Source organism: Bos grunniens, chromosome 19, assembly GCF_055505025.1.
Source record: "Bos grunniens cultivar Pamir isolate PY7600 chromosome 19, Bosgru_T2T1.0, whole genome shotgun sequence".
NCBI lineage: Eukaryota > Metazoa > Chordata > Mammalia > Artiodactyla > Bovidae > Bos > Bos grunniens.
The window spans coordinates 23,912,609-23,940,025 of NC_141183.1; the positions used below are offsets into that span (position 1 = coordinate 23,912,609).

The 27,417-nt window shown below is 36.5% G+C and overlaps 1 protein-coding gene across 3 annotated transcripts; it reads left to right on the forward strand.

Moving 5' to 3' along the window:
• On the forward strand, nt 1-27,417 carry FBXO47 (F-box protein 47). Of its 3 annotated transcripts, XM_086357938.1 has the most exons (11): nt 573-895; nt 3,549-3,755; nt 4,286-4,453; nt 9,141-9,217; nt 10,733-10,810; nt 13,779-13,887; nt 17,989-18,165; nt 19,317-19,463; nt 20,521-20,663; nt 22,837-22,996; nt 23,656-27,417. In XM_086357938.1, the coding sequence occupies exons 2-11, from the start codon at nt 3,575-3,577 to the stop codon at nt 23,766-23,768; spliced, it is 1,353 nt and encodes a 450-aa protein (XP_086214064.1). In that variant the 5' UTR covers nt 573-895; nt 3,549-3,574; the 3' UTR covers nt 23,769-27,417. The 3 variants fall into 3 exon arrangements, with proteins under 3 accessions (XP_086214063.1, XP_086214064.1, XP_086214066.1); XM_086357937.1 differs by lacking the exons at nt 573-895; nt 3,549-3,755 and adding an exon at nt 1-297; XM_086357940.1 differs by lacking the exon at nt 3,549-3,755 and having other exon boundaries at nt 680-895.

Consider the following 27,417-nt stretch of genomic DNA (forward strand, 5'->3'; position numbering starts at 1 on the left):
GGATCTCCCCACGGCATCAAATCCAGGTCTCCTGCATTGCAGCCGAATTCTGTACCGTCTGAACCACCAGGGGGTGGGGGGCGTGGATTTAAAACCCGGCTTAAAACTAGGTTAAAAGGAAAGGAAATCGTTTGGAACAGATGTGCGGTTCACCAGATGGGGGCTCTTCATTTTGCATCCTCCCCTCCCGTTTCTGGGCTTCCCAGATGGCGCTAGTGTTACCACTAGCCGAACGCCAATGCAGGAGACTTGAGAGACGCCAGTTCGATCCCTGGTTCGTGAAGATCACCTGGAAAGGTAAATGGCAACCTACTCCAGTATTCTTGCCTGGAGAATTCTATGAACAGAGGAGCCTGGCGAGCCACAGAGCATGGGGTCGCAGAGTCTGACGCGACTTAGCACGCATGCACTCCTGTTTCTAACGGCTCCACCCCTTTCTGTTATCAGCCTGAAGCAACGAGTGGCTTTGGCTTAGGGTCTGGCACCAAAGACCCACTTCGTCCTCGTTGATTATTCATGAAGTGGGTGGATCTGTGTGTGTGTTTGGGGGGGGGTGTCCTTAATATTTATAAGGGGCGGAGTCTCCTTTCTGAGGGAGCTCAGGGAGGGTTCTAAAATATTCCTCACGGAGGACGGCACTATGGGGTCCGGGGGCGGGGCCTTCTTCCCGCTGGGGCTCCTGGGAGGATTCTAAAATATTCTCGAGGCCAAGGGGGCGCCTGCGAGACTGGAACGCAGCTTCGGAGCCGACGGGAGCTGGATGTTCCCTCTTCCTGGCGACAAAACCTTGAGGAAATTTTCTTTTCTAAATATTAAGAAATTTGAGGAGGTGGGGCAGAACGACCAAGTCCCATTTTCCTGTGATCCTTTAGCCGGAAAACTGTCAAAATCTGTGGTAAAAAAAATTTTTTTCCCCAATAATTTCTAGAGATAAGTTTCATCTTTCCATGGACTGGAGACAGTCAAAAATGCATCCCAGTGTGGTTTGACTCTTAAATTGGAAAGTTTTTCTTTTATGGCCTCTCTGGTTTACCTCTTTGAAGATATTTTGAGCTTATTTCGGAGCACGGGGGGATGGGTCTCTTCAAAGGGTTTTCTTATGTTAAAACAAAATAGAAATCCTGCTGAATTGCTATTGGAAGGTTTTCTCAGAGAAGAGGGAGAAAAGTTCATCCAAGAGGTACTTAAAGCCTTTCAAACGTGGGCAAAAGTAGTGAGACGGAACAGGGCATTGAAACGTCATCGTATTACGATTATTTGGGTTCGTGATTCTCATTCTCTAGAGGGCTGAGAGGAAACCAGAAATTATTTGGGATTACACCTTTAGGATTATCAGGAAGTCTTGTTATCTACCCTGGAACGTTCAGGTCTGACTGAGAAAAAGAAGGAATTGTAAGAGGAGACTTTAGTTTTAGCAGGATTTAGATCACTGTATTTTAACTTCTCTCAGAGGTTTAAAAATATATAGTGTGTGGTTGACACACTAAAGCCCCCCAGGTTTTAGGTGTCGGTGAGTTTCTGAAGAGCCCGCAGGCTCCCACCCAAGTCCCAGGTTACACAGTGCTCAGAGAAACAGAACAAAACCTAGGCCAGGTGTATATTTTACTATAATGAAAAATGCTCTTAAATGCCTACTGTGAGAAGTTAAAAACAATCTTATGGGGAGGAGGGAGGAGGGTTCAGGATGGGGAACACATGTATACCTTTGGCGGATTCATTTTGATATTTGGCAAAACTAATACAATTATGTAAAGTTTAAAAATAAAATTATTAAAAAAAAATAAAAGTACCTCCATCCTCCAAAAAAAAAAAAATAATAATCTTATGGATTGAATAAATTAATATTCTTTCATTTGGTGAAATCCCATGCAGTCCTTTTAAAAATATATACTTGTAGAAATATAACTATTGGTATGGAAAGAAATGACAATTTTAATTACAACTGAAAAGAATTACAAAATAGTGTGAACAGTGATTTCCTCCGTTTTTGTAAAAAAGAAACATATGGAAAACTCTAGAATGTTATGAGTCAAAGGGCTTGATTTTGTGCTAAAAACCAAATGAATTTAATTTTCTTCTTTTTGTTTTGCTGTATTTTGTAAAAATTTTTGACAGTGCATGTTACTTGTGTAATTTTAATGATTATTTAAAAATATCTACTAGCAAAGCACTATGTAGGGTATAGTTTTAAGGGAAATTCACAATATGCTTTTCACTAAGCACTAAATTTCTTGGCCACATTTTCAATTATACAGCTGATTTCAAATTGATGTAAATTGACACAAAACCTTTTAGATGAATAAGTAGCAATGTGATTTTTTAGCAATTTTGTGCCAAAAGGAGAAAATGCATTTTGGTCAGATATATTTGTAACTCTTTGATGAAATGTCTTAGTTGTTTCTTCAGAAATAAGGAGCCCTAGATTGGAGTTATAGTTATGCATGTGTACATATGCATGTACATATTTACATATTTACAAAAGAGTGTTTTCTGAATAGGAAAAGGAAAGACACAAAGTCACTGTGTGTGATAACATTTTTTTAAAAGAATTATTGTTTAGTGTAAGTGAATTATTAGTAACTTCAATAAAATTCTTTCTATGAAATGTTTAGTTTGAAATAAGTTATGTAGATCCTTCCTAAGACTTCTCAGTTCAGTCGCTTAGTCGTGTCCAATCTTTGCAACACCATGGACTGCAGCACGCCAAGCTTCCCTGTCCATCACCAACTCCTAGAGCTTACTCAAACACATGTCCATCGGGTCAATGATGCTATCCAACCATCTCATCTTCTGTCATCCCCTTCTCCCACCTTCAATCTTTCCCAGCATCAGGGTCTTTTCCAATGAGTCAGTTCTTCGCATCAGGTGGCCAAAGTATTGAAGTTTCATTATAAGCTGTTATTAAACAAAAGTGGAATTGAGGGAAAATTATTAATTTATTCTAGTCATTAATTTTATAAAACTTTGATTTCATCACACATAGTGAATCATAATAAAACCATCTTAATCTGTTAGAGCTAGTCAGTTTTAAAAAGCTACAAACTAAAGTCTGTTTTTTAATCTGTCTTTATTGTTTCCAACAAAAGAACATGTCAGTATTGTTTTTAAAAAATAGAAAAAGTTTTAATTCTACATTAATACTTAGAATTTTTTAAGAATTAAAGTAAAAACAACATACTAATTGACAAATATTGAATGGATTGAAATTATAATTTTTGTGTTAATTTTTTTGCTTTTTGAAAATGTCACATTTCTTTTCTTAGAATACATTTCATCTAAATACATACCTCATTTTCTACTAAAACTCTGTCTGAAATATCTGGCTAAGAGGGAAAAGATTTTTAAATATTTCATATTATGCTGGAATGAATAAATAGACTCTACTGGTTGGAATGCCCTATATTGGGCATCACATTAAAAGTTCTGTAACTATAGAGAGATAACTATTACCCATCAAAATATGAATCTTTCTATTTAAAGAAACAACATCGCTTCATCAATATAATTTCCTTTTTTCTTTGTCTCTTGTGCTTTTGTTTTCTAATCAGAGTAAATTCATGAGATAAGGAAGAGGATGACGTCTAGAGTAAATACCAGTTTCACTTTGATTCCTAACCAGAAATATAGACGTAGTAGTCGTCGATCCAGCTATTTTTCCAACACCTTTGACTCAGATTCTCAGCCCTTATCAACGCTTGGAAATTTTAAAGCCTTGCCATTGGAAATATTCCAAATAATTCTAAAATATTTGTCAGGTGAGGTTTGGCGACTATAAGTAGGCAACATGGACACTGGAATATTTTATTTTCCCCAAGAAGTAGTTTTGTCATCTTAGACCCCGCTAGAATGTTAATGGTGTTCAGTTCAGTTCAGTTCAGTCTCTCAGTCATGTCCAACTCTCTGCAATCCCATGGACTGCAGCATACCAGGCCTCCCTGTCTGTGTTCACATTTAGTTTACTTTTTAAAATTTCACCATTGTTAGGTAAGTGGTACTCAGAGAAAATATGACACTCAAACTCCTTAAAGTATGCTTCTAATTATGACATGGTAATTTGAGTGTTACATCCCCAAATGTTTCTAATTCATTGAGAACTAGATTTAAACAATTTAAGATTTTTCCCTTTTCCCCACTTTAATTATTTATTTTTAGTAGTATTATTAATAGTAGTATTATTTAGTAGTATTATTAATGAGCTAACTTGTAAGTTCATAGACTGCTAATAGTGATGTTCTTGTATTTAAGCCATTTACATATATGTATATGTGTATATTTCTTTTGATAGTGAAGGATATCAGCATGCTAAGCATGGTGTCCAAAACAGTCAGCCAGCACATTATTAATTATATCTCAACCTCATCAGGAAGCAAAAGACTTTTACTACAGGATTTTCATGACCTTGAGCTGCCTGACAGAGAAGACACTGCTATAGTGGAACACTACAGATCTCTAGGTAATTTATGTAATATAATGAGAATTGTAACAGATAAAGAACTATACTTAATTAAGGGGGTTTTAATCATGCAATTCTGTAAGGCCTGTGGGAAATGGAATACTTCCTATTTCCATGACACTTTTACTCTTCCAGTGTGAGGACTTTCCCTTAGCAGCAATCCTTTTGTTTATTGTTTAGTCTCTCAGTTGTGTCCAACTCTTTGCGACCCTGTGGACACCAGGAGTCCTGTCTTTCAGAATCTCCTGGAGTTTTCTCAAAGTCTTGTTGATGCCATCCAACCATCTCACCCTCTGTCACCCTCTTCTCCTGCTGCCCTAAGTCTTTCCCAGCCTCAGGGTCTTTTCCAGTGAGTTGGCTCTTCACATCAGGTGGCCAAAGGATTGGAGCTTCAGCTTCAGTGTCAGTCCTTCCAATGAATATTCTGGGTTGATTTCCTTTAGGATTGACTGGTTTGATCTCCTTGCTGTCCAAGGAGCTCTTGGTAGTCTTCTCCAGCACCACAATTCCAAAGCATCATTTCTTTGGTGCTCAGACTTCTTTATGGTCCAGTCTCACATCCCTGCGTGACTACTGGAGAAACCATAGTTTTGACTGTACAGACCTTTGTCAGCAAAGTGATGTCTCTGCTTTTTAATACACTGTCTAGATTTGTCATAACTTTTCTTCCAAGGAGCAAGCGTCTCTTAATTTCATGACTGCAGTCATCATCCACAGTGATTTTGGAGCACAAGAAAAGAGAGTCTGTCACTGTTTGCACTTTTTCCCCATCTATTTGCCGTGAAGTGATGGGACTGGATGCCGTGATCTTCATTTTTTGAATGTTGAGTTTTAAGTTAGCTTTTTCAATTTCCTTTTTCACCTTGATCAAGAAACTTGATCAATTCCTGTTCGCTTTCTGCCACTGGGGTGGTGTCATCTGCATATCTGAGATTATTGATATTTCTCCCAGCAGTCATGATTCCAGCATGGGGTTCATCCAGCCCAGCATTTCACATGATGCATATAAGTTAAATAAACAGGTGATAGTATACAACCTTGTACTCCTTTTTGAATTTTGAACCATTCCGTTGTTTCATGTCCAGTTCTAACTGTTGCTTTTTTTCCTGCATACAGATTTCTCAGGAGATGGGTAAGGTGGTCTCGTATTCCCGTCTCTTTCAGAATTTTCCAGTTTGTTATGATCCACACAGTCAAAGGCTCTAGTGCAGTCAGTGCAGAAGCAGGTGTTTTCCTGAATTCCCTTGTTTTCTCTATCATCCAGCAAATGTTGACAATTTGATCTCTGGTGCCTCTGCCTTTTCTAAACCCAGCTTGTACATCTAGATGTTCTCGGTTCACATACTGTTGAAGCCTAGCTTGAAGGATTTTGAGCATAACCCTGCTAACGTGAAATGAGTGTGATTGTTAGGTAGTTTGAACATTCTTTGGCATTGCCCTTCTTTGGGACTGGAATGGAAACTGACCTTTTCCAGTCCAGTGGCCACTGTTGAGTTTCCAAATTTGCTGGCATATTGAGTGCAGCACTTTAACAGTATTATCTTTTAGGATTTGAAATAGCTCAACTGGAATTCCGTCACCTCCACTAGCTTTGTTTGTAGTAATGCTTCCTAAGGCCCACTTGACTTCACACTTCAGGATATCTGGCTCTAGGTGAATGGTCACACCATTGTGGTCATCTGAGTCTTTAAGACCTTTTTTGTACAGTTCTTCTGTGTATGCTTGCCACCTCTTCTGGATCTCTTCTTCTTTTAGGTCCATACCGTTTCTGTCCTTTATTATGCCTTCTTTACATGAAATGTTCCCTTGGTATCTCTAGTTTGCTTGAAGAGACTAGTATTTCCCATTCTATTGTTTTCCTCTATTTCTTCACATTGTTCATTTAAGAAGACTTTCTTATCTCTCCTTGCTATTCTTTGGAACTCTGCATTCAGATGCATGTATCTTTTCTTTTCTCCTTTGCCTTTCACTTCTCTTCTTTTTTCAGCTATTTGTAAGGCCTTCTCAGACCACAGTCCTTTACATTATCTTTAAAGATGAGAATGCACTTTAAAGTGTCTGTCCTTGTGACTTCATGTGGACACAGTGTCATCAAAGCTTATCATCTGGTGGCTTACCAGTTTAGGAAATTGATGTATTTCTATGCTTTACTTTGTGTGGATATGATGAGTTTTATCTCTGTATTTCTTCTCCTTTTCAACCATAATCTATTTCTTAAAACATAAAATAAATTTAAATATATTATTGTGGAAAATCACTTATTCTGTTATCAGAAACAATGGTTTCCTCTCTTAAGGATGCTATGCATTTACTAATAAATCATTATGCTATTATTAAATTAACTTTAGCAAAGGAAGTTGTGGACAGTTTCTTCCCTAGATTTGTAATCGTTTATATCTTTCATCCCATTCATTGATTTCATTCTTCCTGAGAATGAGAATAAAATTCTAATTTTGACTTGACTTAATGACACCAGTTTAATTATGAAGCTACCTGTAGTTAATCAAAACATGGCAATGAAACAAAATATCTGATGTTGAGAGTAAGTTAAGTGAGTATTACCTTTTAGTATCCCAAGGATGCCTAGTTTTCAAATAATGAAATAAGACTGCATAGATGTGAAATACATCAAACTGTATTTGATAAGTATACTTAATAAGACTAAATGAAAAGTATGTGATCTAGTTACAATGTTATTGCTTTCAGTACTTATGATTAAGCTTAGTAAAGCTTGCAAATGAATACATCAATTACGTTTTGCCACTTATTGTAAATATCTTTTTTCAAACATCATCAGTTGTGGAGGAAGAGGTTCTTGGGAAAAGCTTATTCTTTAGTTTAATTAGAAAGAATTTTTTTCTCCCTGATCAGGCTCAATTGCATAAACAAACAAAAAGCATTAAGACAATTATGTGGATAATTCAGTTAAAAATACAGATATGTGTTGATCTTTAAAGGTAGCTTTTAAATGTGGTTTTATTCGTGTAATGATTTCAACCTTCCATTTAAATTTGGTGCAGACAGCTAGCTTATGACTGATTCTTTAGATAAATGTTTGATGTACTTACCATTTCCTCACATTGCCATTCCTGTGTTCTTGTTTTCTGACATTAAAATAACATTTTCACAATTCTGCATTCTGAGGTTTATACATTTTAATTTGCTGCGTCATACAAAACAGAGCAGATGGCCAGTGTGAAAAGAACAGTACATCTGATCTATTTTAGTGAGAAGAAATTAAAGAAGTTGGTCTCTAAAGGATATAACAGAGCACCTGTGTTAAAAAATAAACAAGTCAACTGGCATTGGTTTTTATGAGAAATTGCAACCCTTAAAAATAGGCATTCTGCATTTAAAAAAGCAACCAGCATGCAATTAGAGTTTACAATTCCCCGGCTATGATATGCCTTGAGACTGGATGCCAGAACATGAAAGGAAAAGAACTCAGCCCGAAAACCAAACACTGAAAATGTCTTTTTATGTACAAAAATAAGAAGAGTTTATCTTTAAAATGCAATCCTGGTAATCTGTTGCCCAAACATAGCAACTTCTAAAAATAAGTTCAATTCCCATAGATTCTAAAGAATTATATAGTTTTTTATATTATGTAAAAAAGTAAATGCAGAGAAGATGAAGACTAAAGAAAGTCATGATATTCAGGTATGCGTTTTCTTACCATATGTCTTATTTTTAGTTTGAGGATATTTGCCCTTATAGGAATGTTAATAATATATTGCCATTTTAGGAGAACAGAACACTTAAAGTTTGAGAAAACAAATTATACACTTCCTGTCACTGTAGTTCAAGTTACATAGCTCACTGGGAAATTAAAGGCTTTTAAAAAAAAATATGTAAACACAAAATTCTATACATTCTTAACATGTGAGCCCCATAAAAGGATATCTTTAAAGAAAGAAATAAATATTTCATCCAAACTGGATACTTTCTGTGAGGGAAAAAAGCCTTCTAATCTCTGAAATTTCAAGTACTTAATGACTAAGTTTTGTACAGTATTTGGAGAAAAGAATACAAAATCTCTTCTCTCACTCTTTCCATTAGCAATTCTTAAAACATTTTCCCTTGTGGACATGAGGCTAATTTTAAGAGATACCAGGAAAAAAAAAGAGATACTGGAAAATGTTTTCTATGGAATAAAGACAGTAGAGTTTCCCAATTGTGTTTTGTATTTGGTTATTGTTGTCTTTTGGGGGGCTTCCCTTGTAGCTCAGTGGGTAAAGAATCTGTCGGCAGTGCAAGAGACCTGGATTCGATGCCCGGGTCAGGAAGATCCCTTGGAGAAGGAAATGGCAACCCACTCCAGTATTCTTTCCTGGAGAATCCCATGGACGGAGGAGTCTGGCAGGCTACAGTCCATGGAGTCCACCATTGTTATCTTTTTAAATTGAAATACTTTCTTAAATCTATTCTATAGCACCAATTTCACAGTTTTTTGTAAGATTTCATGTCATAGCCTCTTGGGTGAATACCAGAATCATCCTTGGTAAACACATGTATTACAGGCGTTGTGCACCCTTCCTCCCAAACTTCCCCTTAAAAACACTGGTATCAGCTCACAGTCCGCTAAGGTACATCTCACTTTCAGGAAACATTATGCTGTGAGTTATAGATATTCTTAAGTTAATTACATTGTTGTTGTTTTCTTTCATGTGTCTCTTTACTTTCTCAGGTCTACTATTTAAAAGATGTACATTGCTGCTACCCACAAAGGAAAGACTAAAGTACATTCACAAGATACTTGCAGATGTAAGATCATACTTCTAAAATAGTTCACAATCTTGATTTCCAGTAAAGATGTTTTATTATTAATGTCTTATACTTGTTTTAAATCTGTATTTATTTTTATGGAATTTCATGAATTAGTACTAAAAATTGATTGATGATAATTAATACTTTACCAAGTACTCAGATTATAAAACACCAAAATGTAGTATAGGAGTATTTTCACTCAAGTTTATTAGGTTTATCAAAGTAGTAAAAGTATTTTTACCTCGTGGGAATTCTGAAGATGTTTTAAAGTGATGATGTAGATATTTTATTAAAATGAAAATAATTTCCAAGTGTTAACATTTTACTGTTTAAATATTAAAAGCATTTTAAATATATAAAATGACAAACCTTTTATGACAATTTATGATTTGGAAATGTGTATTAACGTGTTAGGGCATAATCTCTGTTAGACATTGAGTTTTATTATATAAGTCCAAATATATATCTACTATTGCTGATTCAGTTTTACACTCAATAGTATGCAAACTGTTTCCACTGGCTTTTTTCATGTCAGTGTTTGCATTAAGTTTAGCCTCTAGGTTATTGCAGCAACTTCCAAGATGATCTTCCTACCATTCATTTCTTCACTCCCCAAGACATTCTGTATGCTGAATCACTTTCATCAATTTAATTTTCTTGCTTAAAAATCTTTCAGTGGTTACTCAATTTCATCACAATAAGGTCCAAAGTCCACAGGTGGTATTTTAGGTTCTCCTTGACAGGGGCTTCCCTGGTGGCTTAGAGGGTAAAGCATCCCCCTGCAATGCGGGAGACCGGGGTTCAATCCCTGAGTTGGAAAGATCCTCTGGACAAAGATCCTCTGGAGAAGGAAACGGCAACCCACTCCAGTACTCTTCCCTGGAAAATCCCATAGACAGAGGAGCCTGGGAGGCTGCAGTCCATGGGGTGGCAAAGAGTCGGACACGACTGAGTGACTTCACTTTGACAGTGCAAGCTTAATTCCTACTATCTTGAGCCTGACTAAGCTGCTCATATCTTTCTTTCCAAATGAACCTTTTTTATTTTTATCTCTATACAATTTTCCCTTTATTGTTTCCTCACCAATACTATCTATTCATTATATTTGAATCCCACTCAAAGACATTACTTGTTTTACATCCTTCATAAGCTTTTTAAATCATTCTCAGAATGATCCTTTCCCTGATTTCATCATGTCTGATATGTGTATTTGGTCATTGCAGCATTTATACATATTCTAACCTGAAATGTAAAAATTACACATACATTATACACACTTCAGGTGTGTATATTGGCCTAAATAAATTGTGAGCTCCTTGAGGCAGAGACTTTGTTTTATACTTCTTTCATAATCCTCCACCTATGTAACATGATGCTAATCAGTTATATAGTGTTTTAGTTATTTTCAGTTAAGATTGAAAAAGGTCATTGCATATTTCCACTTAATTTGAATGTCAGATCATTGTACAGTTGCACTGAAAAGGAGGAATTAATAGTTTGTTCTCTTTATAGGTTTCCTGTTTTAAATTCAATGGATGTGCAGCTCCTTTGCAATGTGTAGGATTACTATGTTATGGCATATTTTTACAGGTACATTTTTTATTTACTGAAAGAAGAAAAGGAATTCTTTTTGAACTGTTAATAAGTAGAGTATGTAATCTGTCTATAAAATAATAAAAGTGATAATAATCTAAAAAGAAAACAAAATAACATTGTAAAGGTTTGAGAATGTGTTAATATGTTTGCCACCTCAGGTTTTCTTCTTGGGTTTCTCACTAGTAAGAAATGTTTAACATTTATATGCTCTATACCAATGTCCTTGAAGTTTCCAGCCAATTGTAATGACTGGAAATATTGTGGGGTACAGAGTGTGGATGTGTAATGAATTTTAGTCTTGGGTTAGTTATTGGGATGTGATTTTAGAAATCAACTGTATTTTTAAAATTGTGACTATAGGAAATGATAGATACAACTGATTTTAGTATGGGGCTTCCCAAGTGGTGCTTGTGGTAAAGAACCTGCCTGCTGAAGCAGGAGACAAAAAAGACCCAGGTTCGATCCCTGGGTTGGGAAGTTCCCCTAGAGAAGGACATGATAATCTGCTCCGGTATTCTTGTGTGGAGAATACCATGGATAGAGACACTTGGCAGGCTACAGTCCATGGGATTTCAGAGTCGGATATGGAGTGCAACACCTCAGGCTTCGTTGTCCTTCACTATCTCCTGGAGTTTGCTCAAATTTATGTCCATTAAGACAGTGATGCTATCTAACCATCTCATCCTCTGCCGCCCCCTTCTCCTTTTGCTTTCTCAGCATCAGGATCTTTTCCAATGAGTCGGCTCTTCGCATCAAGTAGTTAAAGTATTGGAGCTTCAGCATCAGTCCTTCTGATGAATATTCAGGGTTGATTTCCTTTAGGATTTATTGGTTTGATCTCCTTGAAGTCCAAGGGACTCTCAAGAGTCTTTGCCAGCACCACAATTGAAAGCATCAATTCTTTGACGCTCAGCTTTCTTTCTGGTCCAACTCTCACATCCATACATGATTCTTGGAAAAACCATAGCTTTGACCATGTGGACCTTTGTCAGCAAAGTGATGTCACAGCTTTTTCATACGCTCTCTAGGTTTTTCATAGTTTTATTTCCAAGGAGCAAGCATCTTTTAATTTCATAGTTGCAGTCATTGTCCGCAGTGACTTTGGAGCCCAAGAAAAGAAAATCTGTCACTGTTTCCACTTTTCCTCATCTATTTGCCATGAAGTAATGGAACCGGATGTCATGATCTTCTTTTTTTACAATGTTGAGTTTCAGGCCAGCTTTTCACTCTCCTCTTTTGCCCTCATCAAGAGGCTCTTTAGTTCCTCTTCACTTTCTGCCATTAGAGTGGTATCATCTGCTTATCTGAGGATGTTATTTCTTCCAGCAATCTTAATTCCAGATTGGGATTTATCCAGCCTGGTATTTCAAATGATGTACTCTGCATAGAAGTTAAATAAGCAAGATAACAATATACAGTCTTTATATATATATATACAGGCTATATATACAATATACAATATACAGTCATACTCCTTTCCCAATTTTGAAGCAGTCTGTTGTTTCATGTCTGGTTCTAACTGTTGGTTCTTGACCTGCATACAGTTTTCTCAGGAAGTAGGTAAGGTGATCTGGTATTCCCCATTTCTTTCAGAATTTTCCACAGTTTGTTGTGATCCACTTAGTGTGATTAGTGAAACAGAAGTAGATGTTTTTCTGGAATTCCCTTGTTTTCTCTGTGATCCAGTGAATGTTGGCAATTTGGTCTCTGGTTCCTCTGCCTTTTCTAAACCCAGCCTGTATACCTGGAATTTCTCGGTTCACGTACTGCTGAAGCCTAGCTTGAAGGATTTGGAGCATAACCTTGCTAGCATGTGAAATGAGTACGATTGTTAGGTAGTTTGAACATTCTTTGGCATTGCCCTTCTTTGGGACTGGAATGGAAACTGACCTTTTCCAGTCCTGTGGCCACTGCTCAGTTTTCCAAATTTGCTGGAATTTTGAATGCAGCACTTTAACAGCATCATCTTTTAGGATTTGAAATAGCTCAACTGGAATTCCATCACCTCCACTAGCTTTGTAGTAATGCTTCCTAAGGCCCACTTGACTTCACACTTCAGGATGTCTGGTTCTAGGTGAGTGACCACACCATCTGGTTATCTGAGTCATTTATACCTTTTTTGTATAGTTCTTTGTATTCTTGCCACCTCTTCTTAATCTCTTCTGCTTCTATTTGATCCTTACCATTTCTGTCCTTTATTGTGCCTATCCTTGCATGAAATGTTCCTTGATATCTCCAATTTTCTTGAAGTGATTTCTAGTCTTTCCAGTTCTACTGTTGTCCTTTATTACTTTGTACTGTTCACTTAAGAAGACTTTCTTATCTCTCCTGGCTATTCTCTGGAACTCTGCATTCATTTGGGTATATCTTTCCCCTTGTCCCATGCCTTTCGCTTCTCTTCTTTTCTCAGCTATTTATAAAGCCACCTCAATCACTTTGCCTTCTTGCATTTCTTTTTCTTTGGGACGGTTTTGATTACCACCCCCTGTACAATGTTACAAACCTCCATCCATAGTTCTTCAGGAACTCTGTCTCCCAGATCTAATCCCTTGAATCTGTTCATCACCTCCACTGTATAGTCGTAAGGGATTGATTTAAATTCTACTGTAGTCTGAAACTAAGCCACGGTATGGTTGTGAGTCAGGTATCTAAAGTTGTGCTCTAGGGTTTGGGCCTTTCTTTGTTATTTTCCTCATAACTGTCAGAGGTCAGGATTCAATACCATTTAGTTCTCTGAAAAGAGACTCTCAATGTAACCACAAAGAAATTGGATTTTGGAGCATTTCTAGGTTTTGTTTAATATAAAATTTCCTATGAATTTTAACAGTCCCATACTGGATAAAAATTGCACATCGCCCTGATTTTGTGCTACAACAGTTGATGGTCATAAGGCAATAGTGACTTATGTTTTGATTTGATGGTTTGAATATCTGCAATGTTTCCTTTATTTTATCACTCTCAGACCTTAACCGCAGGTTGGGATGAACTCGAGTGCCATCGTGTTTATAATTTCTTATGTGAGCTGACTCATCTGTCCCGCAAGATGCAGACAGTGGTCTGCAGCAAACCAGGTAAAGAACTAAAATTCAGAGATGACATTATACGGAGATTAAAATAGAAAAAAATAACATAGTTCTAAAGTGTATTTTAAAATAAACTGCAGTGTTTACTTGTAGAAAGAGGACAAAGAGATGTAAAGGAATGATAAACACTAAATCAGATAGTGAGGCAGAAGTGGCCTGTAATTACAGAAAGAGATGAGCTCAGAGGGTCTTCAACCATATTAATAATATTTTATTCCTTAAACTGGTGGAGGATACAAAGGTGTTCATTATAATATTCTTTAAACCTTTATATATACCTGAAATATATCATTTTTAAAAATTAAAAGAAATCTATAATTTAGCAATGTCACTCTGAGAAACTCCCACAGTGTGCACAAGGCGACATGTATAAGAATGAGCATTACAGGGAAGACTGCCAACAACCTAATGCCTGTTGTCAAGAGAATGGATAAATGAATTGTGGCATATTTATACAATTAAAATGAGTTAACTAGAGCCATGTGTATTTTTAATATGGATAAATCTCAAAATGTAATTTGAGAGAAAAGCCTACCAAACAATACTTTTAATATGGTACCATTTATATACATATTAAAAACATATAAAATAGTTCTATATATTCTTTATGGTTATATACATATGTAAAAAAATATAAGAACATAGTTGGGAGGTATGATAGTTAATTTTGTGTGTCAACTTCGGTAGTCCATGGTACCCAGATATTTAATCAAACATTATTCTAGATGTTTGAAATTATTCTTTAGATAAGATTGACATTTAACTCAGTAGACTTTGAGTAAAGCAGATTACCCTCCATAATGTGGGCGGGCCTCATCCAATCACTTGAAGGCTTTAATAGAAAATGACTCTTCTCCCCAAACAAGAAAGAATTCTGCCAGCAGACTGGACTTGAATTAGAAGTCCCCACCTTGTTGGAGCCTGCCAGCCTACCCTGTAGATTATGGACTTGACAAGCTTCAGTGATCTGCATAAGCAAGACAAATCCTATGTATATATACACATCCTGCTACTTTTGTTCCTCTAGAAAGCACTGATTAATACAGCAGGAACAAAACCCAATTCAAGATGGTGATTATCTCTAGGGAAGGGAATTGGGACTGATAAACAAGAAGTTTTAACTGTATGAATAATGTTTTTTTTTTTAATTCTGAAGCAAATATAACAAAAAGATTTGACAAAACTAGATGATCATATACAGTGTTTGTTATAGTATCTGTTTTTCTGTCAGCTTGAAATATTTCATTATGAAACAAATCATGGCAGAATTTTTTAAGGCAGATATAGAAGCCCAGTGAAACAATAGCAAAATTAATTTATCATGTCCTTCTCTTGATCAGAAAGCTTTATTAGTTCCTGATATATTCCCTGGTAGTTCAGCAGGTAAAGAATCTGTTTGCAGTGCAGGAGACTTCGGTTTGATTCCTGGGTCAGGAAGATCCCCTGGAGAAAGGGTAGCTGCTTCTCCAGTAGTGGGAATACTACCCACTCCAGTATTCTTGGGTTTCCCTGGTGGCTCAGTTGGTAAAGAGTCCTCCTGCAATGCGGGAGACCTGGGTTTAATCCCTGGGTTGGGAAGATCCCTTGGAGGAGGGCATGGCAACCCACTCCAGTATTCTTATCTGGAGAATCACCACGGACAGAGGAGTCTGGTGGGCTGCAGTCCAAGGGGTTGCAAAGAATCGGACACAACTGAGGGACTAAGCACACTAAGCAATTGATATCTTCAAAATAAAGTCCAAACTATCCTGCTCTTCATATACTAATCCCAACCTACCTTTCCAAACTTACTGCCTACCACTCTCTGTATCAGTTTGACACAGGGATATTGCTCTGTATCGCAGATTCCTCTTACACATTTCTACCTCATACCTTTCACTCATTCTCTTTTTCCTGAAATGCCATGTCTCCTTTTCATCCTTTAAGACCCAGTTTACTTGATCTTCCCTGATCTCCTTAGACCTGCAGTAATCTCTCTCCTCTAAACTTCTGAGCTACTTGACACTTGACTTAACATATCAAGAAATACTTATTTACACATGGCCTTGGTGTGAGGGCTTCCCTGGTGGCTCAGAAGCGTCTGCCCGCAATGTGGGAGACCCTGGTTTGATCCCTGGGTCGGGAAGATCCCTTGGAGAAGGAAGTGATCCCCTAGAGAAGGAAATGGCAACCCACTCCAGTACTCTTGCCTGGAGAATCGCATGGAGGCAGGAGCCTGGTAGGCTACAGTCGACGGGGTCGCAAAGAGCCGGACACGACTGAGTGACTTCACTTTCACTTTTTTTTTTTTGGTGTGTTGGTAGACTTTCCATTTACACTTATGTACAAGTAAGTAGATCATAAGTAGTATAAAAATATAAAATGTAAAGTGGTGTCACCACCATGGAAAACAGTTTGGTCATTCCTCAAAAAACTAAATGTAGAGTTATATATGGCCCAGTAATTCCACTCCTAGGCACCTAACTAAGGAAATTGAGAGCAGGAACTTGAACAAATACTTGTACAACAGAATTCACTGAAACATTATTTTCAATGGCCAAAACCAGGAAACAACCCAAGTGTTCATCAGTAGATGAATGAATAGACAAAATGAGGCATATATATACAGTGGAATATTATTCAGTCATAAAAAGGAGTGAAGTTTCTGGCCACACCATGTGGCTTGCAGGATCTTAGTTCCCTTACCAGAGATCGAACCTGGGCCCCAGCAGTGGAAGCACAGAATCCTAACCACTGGACCACCAGGGAATTCACAGGAGTGAAGTCTTGATATAGGCCACAACATGGATGACCTTTGAAAACACATGCTAAGTGAAATAAGTCAGACACAAAAGGACAAATATTGTATGGTTCCACTTCTGTGAGGCACCTAGAACAGGCAAATTCATAATAACAGAAAGTAGACTAGAGGATACCTGGGACTGGGGGGAGAGAGGGGAATGGAGAGTGATTGCTTAATGGTCACAGAGTTTCTGTTTGAGGTGAGAATAAGTTTTAGATAGGGTAAGAGTGATAACAGTTGAACAACATTATGATTGTAATTGATGCCACTGAATTTTATACTTTAAAAATGGCTAAAATAGCAAATTTTAGATTATATATATTTTACCACAATTTAAGAAAATAATGTAATATATCAAAAACTGTTGAATTATATATACTAAATTATATACATTAAAGTTATATGGTATGTAAATTATATGTACATTCCAATAAAGTTGTTTTTAAAAATACATGAGATACCATTTTATACCCATTTGGATGGCTAGAACCAAAACATCAGATAGCAATTGTTGGTAAGTGTGTGGGGCAATTGGAGCCCTGATACACTGCTGGCCAGAATGCAAAATGGTACAACCACTTTGGAAAACAACCTGGCAGTTCTTCAAATGATTAAGTATAGAGTTACCATATGACCAAGCAATCTTATTCCTAGGTATATCCTCTAGAGAAACATATTCATACAGAAGCTTGTAAATGAATGTTAATAGCAACATTATTCATAATAGCCAAAAGGTAGAGACAACCATCAATGGATGAATAAACAAAATGTGGCATATCTATACAATGGAATGTTATCCGGCTATAACAAAGCATGAAGTATTGATACATGCTATAATGTGGATGAACCTTGAAAACATGCTTTGGAAAGAAGCCAGTCACAAAATACCATCTACTATATAACTTCATTCAAATCAAAGTTCAGAATAGGGAAATCTATAGAGACAGAAAGTAGTGGTTAGTGCTGTGGGTGATAAAGGACAGAGGGATGGGAGAGGTATAGTTAAAAGAGCAGGGCTTCTTTTTGAGGTAATGATGATGTTCTAAAATTAACTTGGTGATAGCTGCATATATCTATGAATATATTGAAAAATAGTTGAACTGTATATCCTTTAAATTGGTAAGTGTTATGGTATGTAAATTGTATCCCAGTAAAGTTGTTTTAAAAAGTAGTTCCTTGATAATCTAAAATTTTTAGAGTAAATGAAGTAACATTCTCAGTACAAAGCATATTAATGATGTATGTCTTTGATCTATCCAATTATGCATATCAATCTAAGAAGAATGCTTTACAATTTGTCTTCATAGGAAGCGCCCGAAAACTGGAATTAAGGATCAGACTATTCTGTAGGAATGTACTGCTTGATCACTGGACCCATCGAAGTGATTCTGCGTTTTGGTTGACATGTATATTGAAACCATGGCCAATGGTGAATCAGGCAAGATTACTGTATATCATCTTCGGACCTATATCTCCTCAAGATGGTGAGCATCTATTTCTTAGGGATGTATGTTTCAAAGCTGGTTAATTACTTTTACTTTAGGAAACATCATTTTATACCTGCTTAGTTTCATCATTCTTTTTTTTTTTGGATATCATTAGTTATTATAAAAGAGAACCATGGAAATTATTTACATGATGAAAGATTTCAGAACTTCAGTGGAATGGGCAGCTTCACATGATGCCATTTCAATTTCAGTCAACATATTTCCCAAGAATATGACCACTATAAATAAGAAATAGTCCTGGTTGTCTGGAACTACTTTGGTGCCTCCATATTCTGGGAGAACTTTTATCTCCAACTTTAATGCTAACTGGTTGAATCTGTCCACCCTTTCCCTTAGAGCCGGATCCAACAGCTACCACCATTGCTTGCAATACTTTTCCTTGTGATTTTTCTGGAAGCATAATGCCTCCTTTGGTTATAGTTTCGGCTACACTTCTTTCAACTAATACATGACTCTAGCTGCCACAGTTCATACTGTGCTCTCATGCCACAGCCACAAGGAGAGACCTCTCATCATTCTTAATAACGAAAGTGGATACAACTCTATACTACATTACACTACATTTGCTTGGATGAATATATTTCTTTTGTTCACACGGCATTATGTCAGGACTTAACCAGTTTAAAGTGTGTTGCGTAGCAGTGGGAAGCCAATCTGCAATCAAATTTTGTTTGTGTGTATAATTCAGAAAAAAAATTGGTCATAGGTAAACAATAAAAAATTGACTGGATTACTCAGTTTTGATATAAGTGTCTGGAAGATTCTGAAATACAGCATGCTCTCTTTTTGGAAGGTTATCACTAGGTTTTATTTCATTTTAGTAAGATTTTTGTCAATTGTTTAATTTCTGTTATGGATAACATTATCTTTGAACCATAAACAGTGTTTTGCTTGGTGAAACTACCTTTTCTTTACTTCATTTAGCTATTGTTGCTGTGCTTCATTGCATCAGTAAGAGACATTAAAATTTATACTGTTATCAGAATTTACCTTTCATTTTGAAAGTAGCATGTATAAGTAATGGATTTCATTATGCAATCCAATTTCCTTTTTAAATAATCCATATAATCTTTATCAGAGAAGCAACTGTCTGTCATAGCCTAGTTTTTGTTTCAATTATCATTCAGGACAGGTGGTTTGGCAGAAAATGATAGAAGGACCTACAGATGAATCCTGTCTGAAAGGTTTGGCTGAAGCCATTAAATTACTGTATGACACAGGCACCAAAGAATGGACAGCAGATGATGTTATCAGTCTTGTAGATGAACTATCAGGTAAAAAAAAAAATTTACCGTATAGAGTAATAGAAACATATTATTAGAATACAGTTATAAAATTGTAAGGACATAAAGCAATTAAAAAAAATTTTTTTTAAGTTATACATACAACTCAATCGGAAACAAATGACTTGTTATCAGAAATCACTTTTTGATTTTTGAAGAGAATGCATATAATCAATTTACTTTCCTTCGGTTTTCCTTGTCAATTTTATAGATATTATTCATTGTTATTATTATTTGAAAGTTACATTATTTTATTAGCTTCAGTTCAGTTCAGTTCAGTCGCTCAGTCGTGTCCAACTCTTTGCGACCCCATGAATCGCAGCATGCCAGGCCTCCCTGTCCATCACCAACTCCCGGAGTTCACCCAGACTCACATCCATCGAGTCAGTGATGCCATCCAGCCATCGCATCCTCTGTCGTCCCCTTCTCCTCCTGCCCCCAATCCCTCCTAGCATCAGAGGGATTTCTTTTCCAATTGACACTTTTCCAATGAGTCAACTCTTTGCATGAGGTGGCCAAAGTACTGGAGTTTCAGCTTCAGCATCATTCCCTCCAAAGAAATCCCAGAGCTGATCTCCTTCAGAATGGACTGGTTGGATCTTAGTTATTCCCATTTTGCAAGTTCTCAGAAACACCTCCTAATGTTGCATAAGAGGAAAGCCCTCAAGAAAAAAAAAAAAAAGAGGAAAGCCCTCTCCGGTTGGTACTGGAGAGATGAAACAATGTTTCCCATTCCTGCATCATCCTTTAGATTTTTAAAGTTCTCAAGATTTCTTTTCCCAAGATTAGACCACTTTGTCTGTTGACCTTTGTGGGAGAAATGCTTTGACTATATTACTAGTACATTTGTGAGAGTCACTGTGACTTGGCAATAATCTCTTTTGCCTGGTAAAGGCTGTAACTAGAAAACTAAAGCATTTTCTCCAAGATTCTCCTTTGACACTAGCTGTATTTCCAAGAAAGTGATATAATATTACATGTATTTAATGATCTTTACTATAGCTATTATGTAATATCTCATTAAATACTGTTTTTCCTTTAATAAAAGTGGTTCCTCGTGAGTGGCTTCTGGAGAATAATGCACGTCTCCTAATCCTAAGTGGGAACAATATCTGTTTCACTTTCATGGCTAGTAAAGCTGTGAATGGGCGCACCATTGAACTGGCAAAGCTGATAGTCTTTTTGGCTTTGGTAAGTAAAAAATAAGTTTTTTCTAGCAAGTTGTTTAACGTTATAGCTGACCTACCAAGAAGCTGCCATGAAGGAACTGAAATATGTACAAAACATTTTGAAAAAATAAGTATTTAAGTATATTTTTATATATACTTAAAAAATTTAAATTTATATAAAAACTATCATATTTGGAGACATTCCTTATATTAACCTCTCCCCATATCTCATATCAGGATTGTCATTATACAGCTCTGCCAAGTTATGTCCTTTTTTTCCCCTTAGATTCCATTAAAAAAAAAATAAAGCACCCTATATAATTTGCTCCAGGATATTTCCTGGGCATCAGGGAGAGAATGTGGAAGTGAGTGGTGGTAGAAGTGAAACAAGATTTGTAATTGCTGAAGCTGGAGAATGGATACTAAGGGTTTATAATACTATTCTCTTTACTTTTATATAGTTAAAATGTTTTTTAAAATAAAACATTAAAAAATATATTTAATGTCCATTCATTTAACACAAATTGAGTGTTTACTATGGGCCATACACTGTGTGAGATTTTAGGACTATGGAAATTAGTAGAACAAATCCCTGACCAAAGCTGCTCACAGTCTTTTAAGAGGTATCAAAGTATGTATAAATAAATTCAGTGTGGGAACTTCCTGGTGGTCCAGTAATTAGGACTTAGCACTGTCACTGCCTCGGCCTGGGTTCAGTCCCTGGTCAGGGAACTAGATCCCACGCGCTGCAACAAAGCTCTGGCACAACTAAATAAGTAAATAATTATTTCTTAAAAGATGTGACAATATGAAGAAAGCTACCAAATTAACTGTATTCTCAATGTAAATATTTATTTTAATAAGCAGATGTCCTAAAAAAAGAGAGAGAATTGGAATTGCATGGCTGTCTTCAGGGAACTATAAGCAGCTCAGTATGATTTCTGAAGGGGAAAATGTGCAGAAGAGGAGGAGGTGGTAGGTTTGGATAAGAAGGGAGGGGCCAGGCAGGGAGGGGCCTGGCAGACCTGGCAGGCCTGGCAGAGCCTGAACCACAGCAGCCACATTGCGGACATGTTTTAGGAAGCAGGGCGACACTGTCAGTTTTACTTCTTGGAAGGTGACTTTGGCCTCACTCTAGCAAAAGGAATGGAGAGGAAGCCATTAGGGGTGGAGAAGCCTTCTCTGGTTAACATCTCAACTCTGATCACTAATTTTCTCTAAATTGCCTCAGACTTGTCTTCTGTTTATCTTCATTTACCACTGGTGTTCTTAAGCCACTATCTTTGTGAGGTAATTGTCTCCCTAAATAGGGAAACTCTTTGAAATCCAGAACTGTGTCACTTACTTCTTTCACAATGTCTTATACAGTGATTTATACATAATAAGTAGTCAATAAATCTCTCCTGTCAGATTAACATTATTTGGTTATATTATTATATAGTTTATTTTCATGCTGTATGTTATTTGGCTACGTGAACAATTTGCCATTTAGAATGTTAGTAAATCAACCTTTTTCCTTTCAGTCAGTTTTAGCTAAAAACATGTAATCCTCATTTTATTTATTTTTTAAATAAGAGCGAAATATTCCTTCTAGTCTCAAGATGGAAAGTTAATAGCATCATAGAGTTCTCTTGCCTATTGAAATTGCCTGTTTGTCTGTCACCTTCATTGGATCCCTTGAATATAGAGGCCTTGTGTTTATGGTTTGCCATAGTATCCCCAGCTCTTGGCATGTGCTCAATAAATACTTACTGAATAAATGAGTAAATGAGCAGGAGCCTTTTTTTTTTCATATGTTTAATAATTGGCGTTTGTTTGGCCGTGTGGCATGTGGGATCTTAGTTCCCCAGCCAGGGATAGAACTCATACCCCCTGTAGTGGAAGCACAGAGTCTTAACCACTGAACCACCAGGGAATTCCCAGTAATTGTTTTCAATATTATTTTTTTGCATTAACAGTATCCTATAATAATCTTGAACCAGGCTTTTATTTACTTCATGCTTTTTTCCCCATAAAATTTGTACCATTTGAAAGCAAAGGAGTATTAGATATTAGAGCATTTGCCATTTATAGACTCAACATACTAGGTTATTAAATTATGTTAAACTTATAAACAGTAATTGTTAGTACTATTTTCAAATTCTAAACTTTCTTCACATGAAAATTTACCACAATGGTTTGTATGTCTAAACCAGGTATCTGAGAAAGAACTATACTGCATGGATTGGGCAGTTAAAATGATGCAAAAAGTCTGTAAAGTCTTTAGCACTCCAGTGGAAAGAAATAACTTCCTGCAGAGTGTGGCAGATGCATTTGCATGTGCTATAATGGAAATGCTACAGTTAGTTATGTCTGGTGAGTATACACATAGATGGTACACAAGTGTGAGTGAAATGCATGTTAGTCTTCCCTTAAGACAAATATAATTCTGTGTAGACCTTTATTTCTAAGCAAAGAATAGAAAAATCAGTCATTGTTAGTTTTTTCATGAGATATATTTAGTTTCTAGTATTGTCACTTTTAAAATCTGGTATTGGTTTTAATGGAAAACATAAAGTTGAAGAGTCTGCTCTGAAAGGAACCAATATAATTCTGCACAGCAAGAAATCTTAACCTGTTTACTTGGCCAACTATTATAACCATCATAATAATATCCTTTATTTGTATAGTTTGCACATTATATTATTTCACAGTTTTATTAGGTGGCAAACATGATAATTAACCCTAATTTGCCAAGGATAAAACTAAGGCTGAGAGAAATCACCTGACTTGCCCAAGGTCATGAAGTTAGAAGCAATAAAATATGGACCAGCATATTTTTTTTCTGATTTCTAGTTCAGTGCTCTTAATATAATTCCATGATTTCAGTTGTTAACATCTAACTTAATGAAAATCACTAACTAGTCTTCTGTTACACAGTATTAGGGATAATATGTATGTTTTGAATAAATCATATATTTAGAAACTTAACTGTCATTTTCTTTTCTCTATGTCTGTTCCTGTGTATGGCATAGGAGATGGTGATGACGACGACAGAAGCTTTATGAATTTATTCCATCTTGTGCAGGCTCAGGCTAGCTTCCATAAAGAGGTCCTGTATTTGACCATGAATGTTCTCCCTTCCTAAATACTCAGAATCTTTGCAGTTAGAGAATACCTCACTGAACTAACGATTAGAAGAGTGTTACTTTTCCACACTCAAAGAATAGCATCCTTGGGACTTTTTATCACCTAAGTAACCTAAGAATTTAAAAGCTGCATAAAACTCTAGAAGCAACTGCTTAAATCATTATTAATATAAAAATTACAGGCAAACCCAAGAATGTTTTGAGATTTCTCTAGAAAACAAGCTGTGCCTCTCAAGCTAAATGCAACATTAGTGTTCCAAAGCAAGAGAAAATTCTGTTACATAATTAGAGCAGACCCAAATAGTGTGTCTATGTTCATTTTGCTTAGATTGTATAGACATAGCCTAGGATGTTTATGATTTGCAGTATGATGTTTTGGATTGTGCAGATATAAATCATATTTTTTTTTACCACCTCTTTGCATAGGATTACAGAGAACATTCAAGAAACTTCCCTGGTGGCTCAGAGGTTAAAGCGTCTGCCTCCAATGTGGGAGACCCGAGTTCGAGCCCTGGGTCGGGAAGATCCCCTGGAGAAGGAAATGGCAACCCACTCTAGTATTCTTGCCTGGAGAATCCCATGGACGGAGGAGCCTGGTAGGCTACAGTCCACTGGGTCGCAGAGTCAGACACGACTGAGCGACTTCACTTTCACTTTCACAGAGAACATTGTGTTTGGTTCAAGTTTTTATGGATCAAAAACCAAAGGAAGTATGTTTCTGTGTATATACAGATCCATACATGTATGTGTATATATACATGTGTGTGTGTGTGTGTGTATACCACATACACACACATGCGCAAACACACATATAAGTCCTTCTTTAAGACAAATAATCTAAAAAAGTCTATAAATAGAGGAAGGTATACAGAGGAACCTGGAAGGCTGCAGTCCATGGGGTCACTGAGGGTCGGATCACTTTTCACTTTCATGCATTGGAGAAGGAAATGGCAACCCACTCCAGTGTTCTTGCCTGGAGAATCCCAGGGATGGGAGAGCCTGGTGCGCTGCCGTCTATGGGGTCTCACAGAGTCGGACACGACTGAAGCGACTTAGCAGCAGCAGCAGCATATATTATCTTAACACAATCAAATCATCTTTTATTCTTTCCTGGGGATTTGAGTAAAATACTGCAAGTAAGGGAAAATATAAAGTGAAAGAAAGTAGCTATTCTGCTCCTAAAGCTTTTCTCCTTATTTTAAATACTAGGACTTGATGGTTCCAACATGAATGGTTCCAGCAATCCATGAGAGAGTGAGGTTTATCTTCACTCAAGTAAATGGATTCCAAGAAGCTCCAGGACTATTTCAGTTTGACTAGTATCTGCAACCATCACTCTTACTATTAAAATAGAAAAAATAGTGCCCAATGAGCTGAAATAATGCTGGAGCCCTCTTGGATCTCCCATTTTCTTCTCCTTGGGTTTGATCACTTTACTTCTGCTGAAGATACACCCTTTCCCACTGGACTCCTCAGAGGCTGACTTTCTTTTCCTGAGCCCTTGACATTTTAAATCATCTCTGGAACTGATGAAGGAAAGAAGAACTAGAAGATACGGAAATTACCCACAGAATTGGGATAGAAATTGTGGGAAATTCTCAAGTTCGACAAGAGGGTTAAGAGGTTTAATAGGGTTGAGAATGAGTGAAAATTGTTGAGAAAATATGAATTGTAACAAGATTTTACTACACTTTAATAGCAAAAAGACTTACCTTTATTTTGAGGGGTCAGAAATTAACTGCCTTTCTTTGATGGCTTGTCCAACTAATTCCATTAGTAGCAGGAATTTTTTTCTCCAGAGTCTAGTATTTGTATATTTATGCACAAAGTTCTTTCTTTTATCCTGATTTCATTTTCTTCTTTTCAATTTAAGGATTCACCCCCCCCCCAAAAAAAAAGGATTCACCCACAACTAAATTATGAGGATTAAAAGTTGTCAGATACCAGAATATAAAAATAACACTTTAATTAGCTTTTTTTCCCCCTTCTCTCACTCTTTTTTCCATACGTGCTTTGGAAAGCCTAATCCATTTCTTAATCAAACACTGGTGATTCCAAATTGAGAATACTAGATTATATGGGGGAAAAAAGAAAAAAAATTTAAGTAAAAATTTTCATATAAATAGTGAATATTTTAAATATTTCCTAGATGGATGTTAAGTTCATTGCCTTAGAGAAAGAAATTTAACATTGTGAAATTGCTTTGATTTCTTGAATTATCCAAGTCTCCACAGCAGTTATTTTCAGCATGTTTACAAAAGAATAATGGTTTAATTTAAAACATTTTTTTTAATCTGGACTGTGAATTGTGTTATACACTTCACCTGACGTGATTGCTGCAGCAAATTTTTTTTAGCTCACATTATTTTGTTATTCTTAATAATTGTGAGATTATTATCTCATCCTCCCCAGAAATTTGGAACATAAGAAAATCTGATTCATTCTTTGGATACAGTAAATAAATGATATCATCTTGTTACCAATAAAAAGTAAACTGAAAATTCTTCATTTGATTATTAATAGATAATCTTTGAGACCAAAATTGCAGTTTCCTCAACTTGGCAGTTTTTTTGCTGAATACATTTGTCATCAGCAATGAAATGTGATATCAAATTTTAAAGTGGGAAATTAACTTTCAAAAGTATATATTATTATCAATAGTATTGATGGTTAAGTGATGGTAGAGGCAATCATATCACCACAAAAAGGGAGCATTTGCAAAATGAATAGCCTAAAAACAGTGGGCAACTGTCCACTTCTAACCCACTCTATAACAGTCATGATAAAATAATGATGTAAATTGTCAACAGGTCAGATAATTTATCCTGTACCTGGGTTTCTAGCTTTTTTCCTCTGTTGATAATGGTTTCCTCAGTCTTTTTTGAGCTTGATTTATAGGATGGTTTTTATTTCCACTAGAAGACAAGCTTAACAACACATCATCATATTTATCTTTACTATGCCACCTCATGCGAAGAGTTGACTCATTGGAAAAGACTCTGATGCTGGGAGGGATTGGGGGCAGGAGGAGAAGGGGACGACAGAGGATGAGATGGCTGGATGGCATCACTGACTCGATGGACGTGAGTCTCAGTGAACTCCGGGAGTTGGTGATGGACAGGGAGGCCTGGTGTGCTGCGATTCATGGGGTCGCAAAGAGTCGGACACGACTGAGCGACTAATCTGATCTGATCTGATTGTTTCTAAACACAGACATCACACCACATAGCACTAATAACAATCTAATGACACTCATTTTCTTAGAGACTAAAGTTTATATCTTGTGAGAAATACTCTGTGCCTTATGAAACTATAGAACTTTTATCATTAATACCTTTTTAGATAATTCCTTCTCATGGTGTGCTGACCCCTCAACTTTATCATCTTCACAGTGTAGTACATACTGTACTTGGGAAGCTCAAGCAATTGTTTTATGAGGTGGCTCTCCATAAGATGAACAGTTGGCACATGATTTTATACTTTATCCATCCCTTCATGGCTTACTTGGTGCTTCCAGTTCTTCTATTAATAACAAAATATTTTATTGCCAGGATAATTATTCACCTTTGGAGATTACAGCAAGCATGAGGTGCCCAGTAAAAGGTGTAACTGGAAAAACCACATTATGTCAATAAAAAGCAAACATGA

Coding starts and splice junctions, on each gene's coding strand:
- FBXO47 (XM_086357938.1), top strand. CDS start 3,575: ATGACGTCTAGAGTAAATACCAGTTTCACTTTGATTCCTAACCAGAAA. Junction 19,464..20,520: donor TCTTGTAGATGAACTATCAG/GTAAAAAAAAAA, acceptor CTTTAATAAAAG/TGGTTCCTCGTGAGTGGCTT. Junction 20,664..22,836: donor TGATAGTCTTTTTGGCTTTG/GTAAGTAAAAAA, acceptor TGTCTAAACCAG/GTATCTGAGAAAGAACTATA.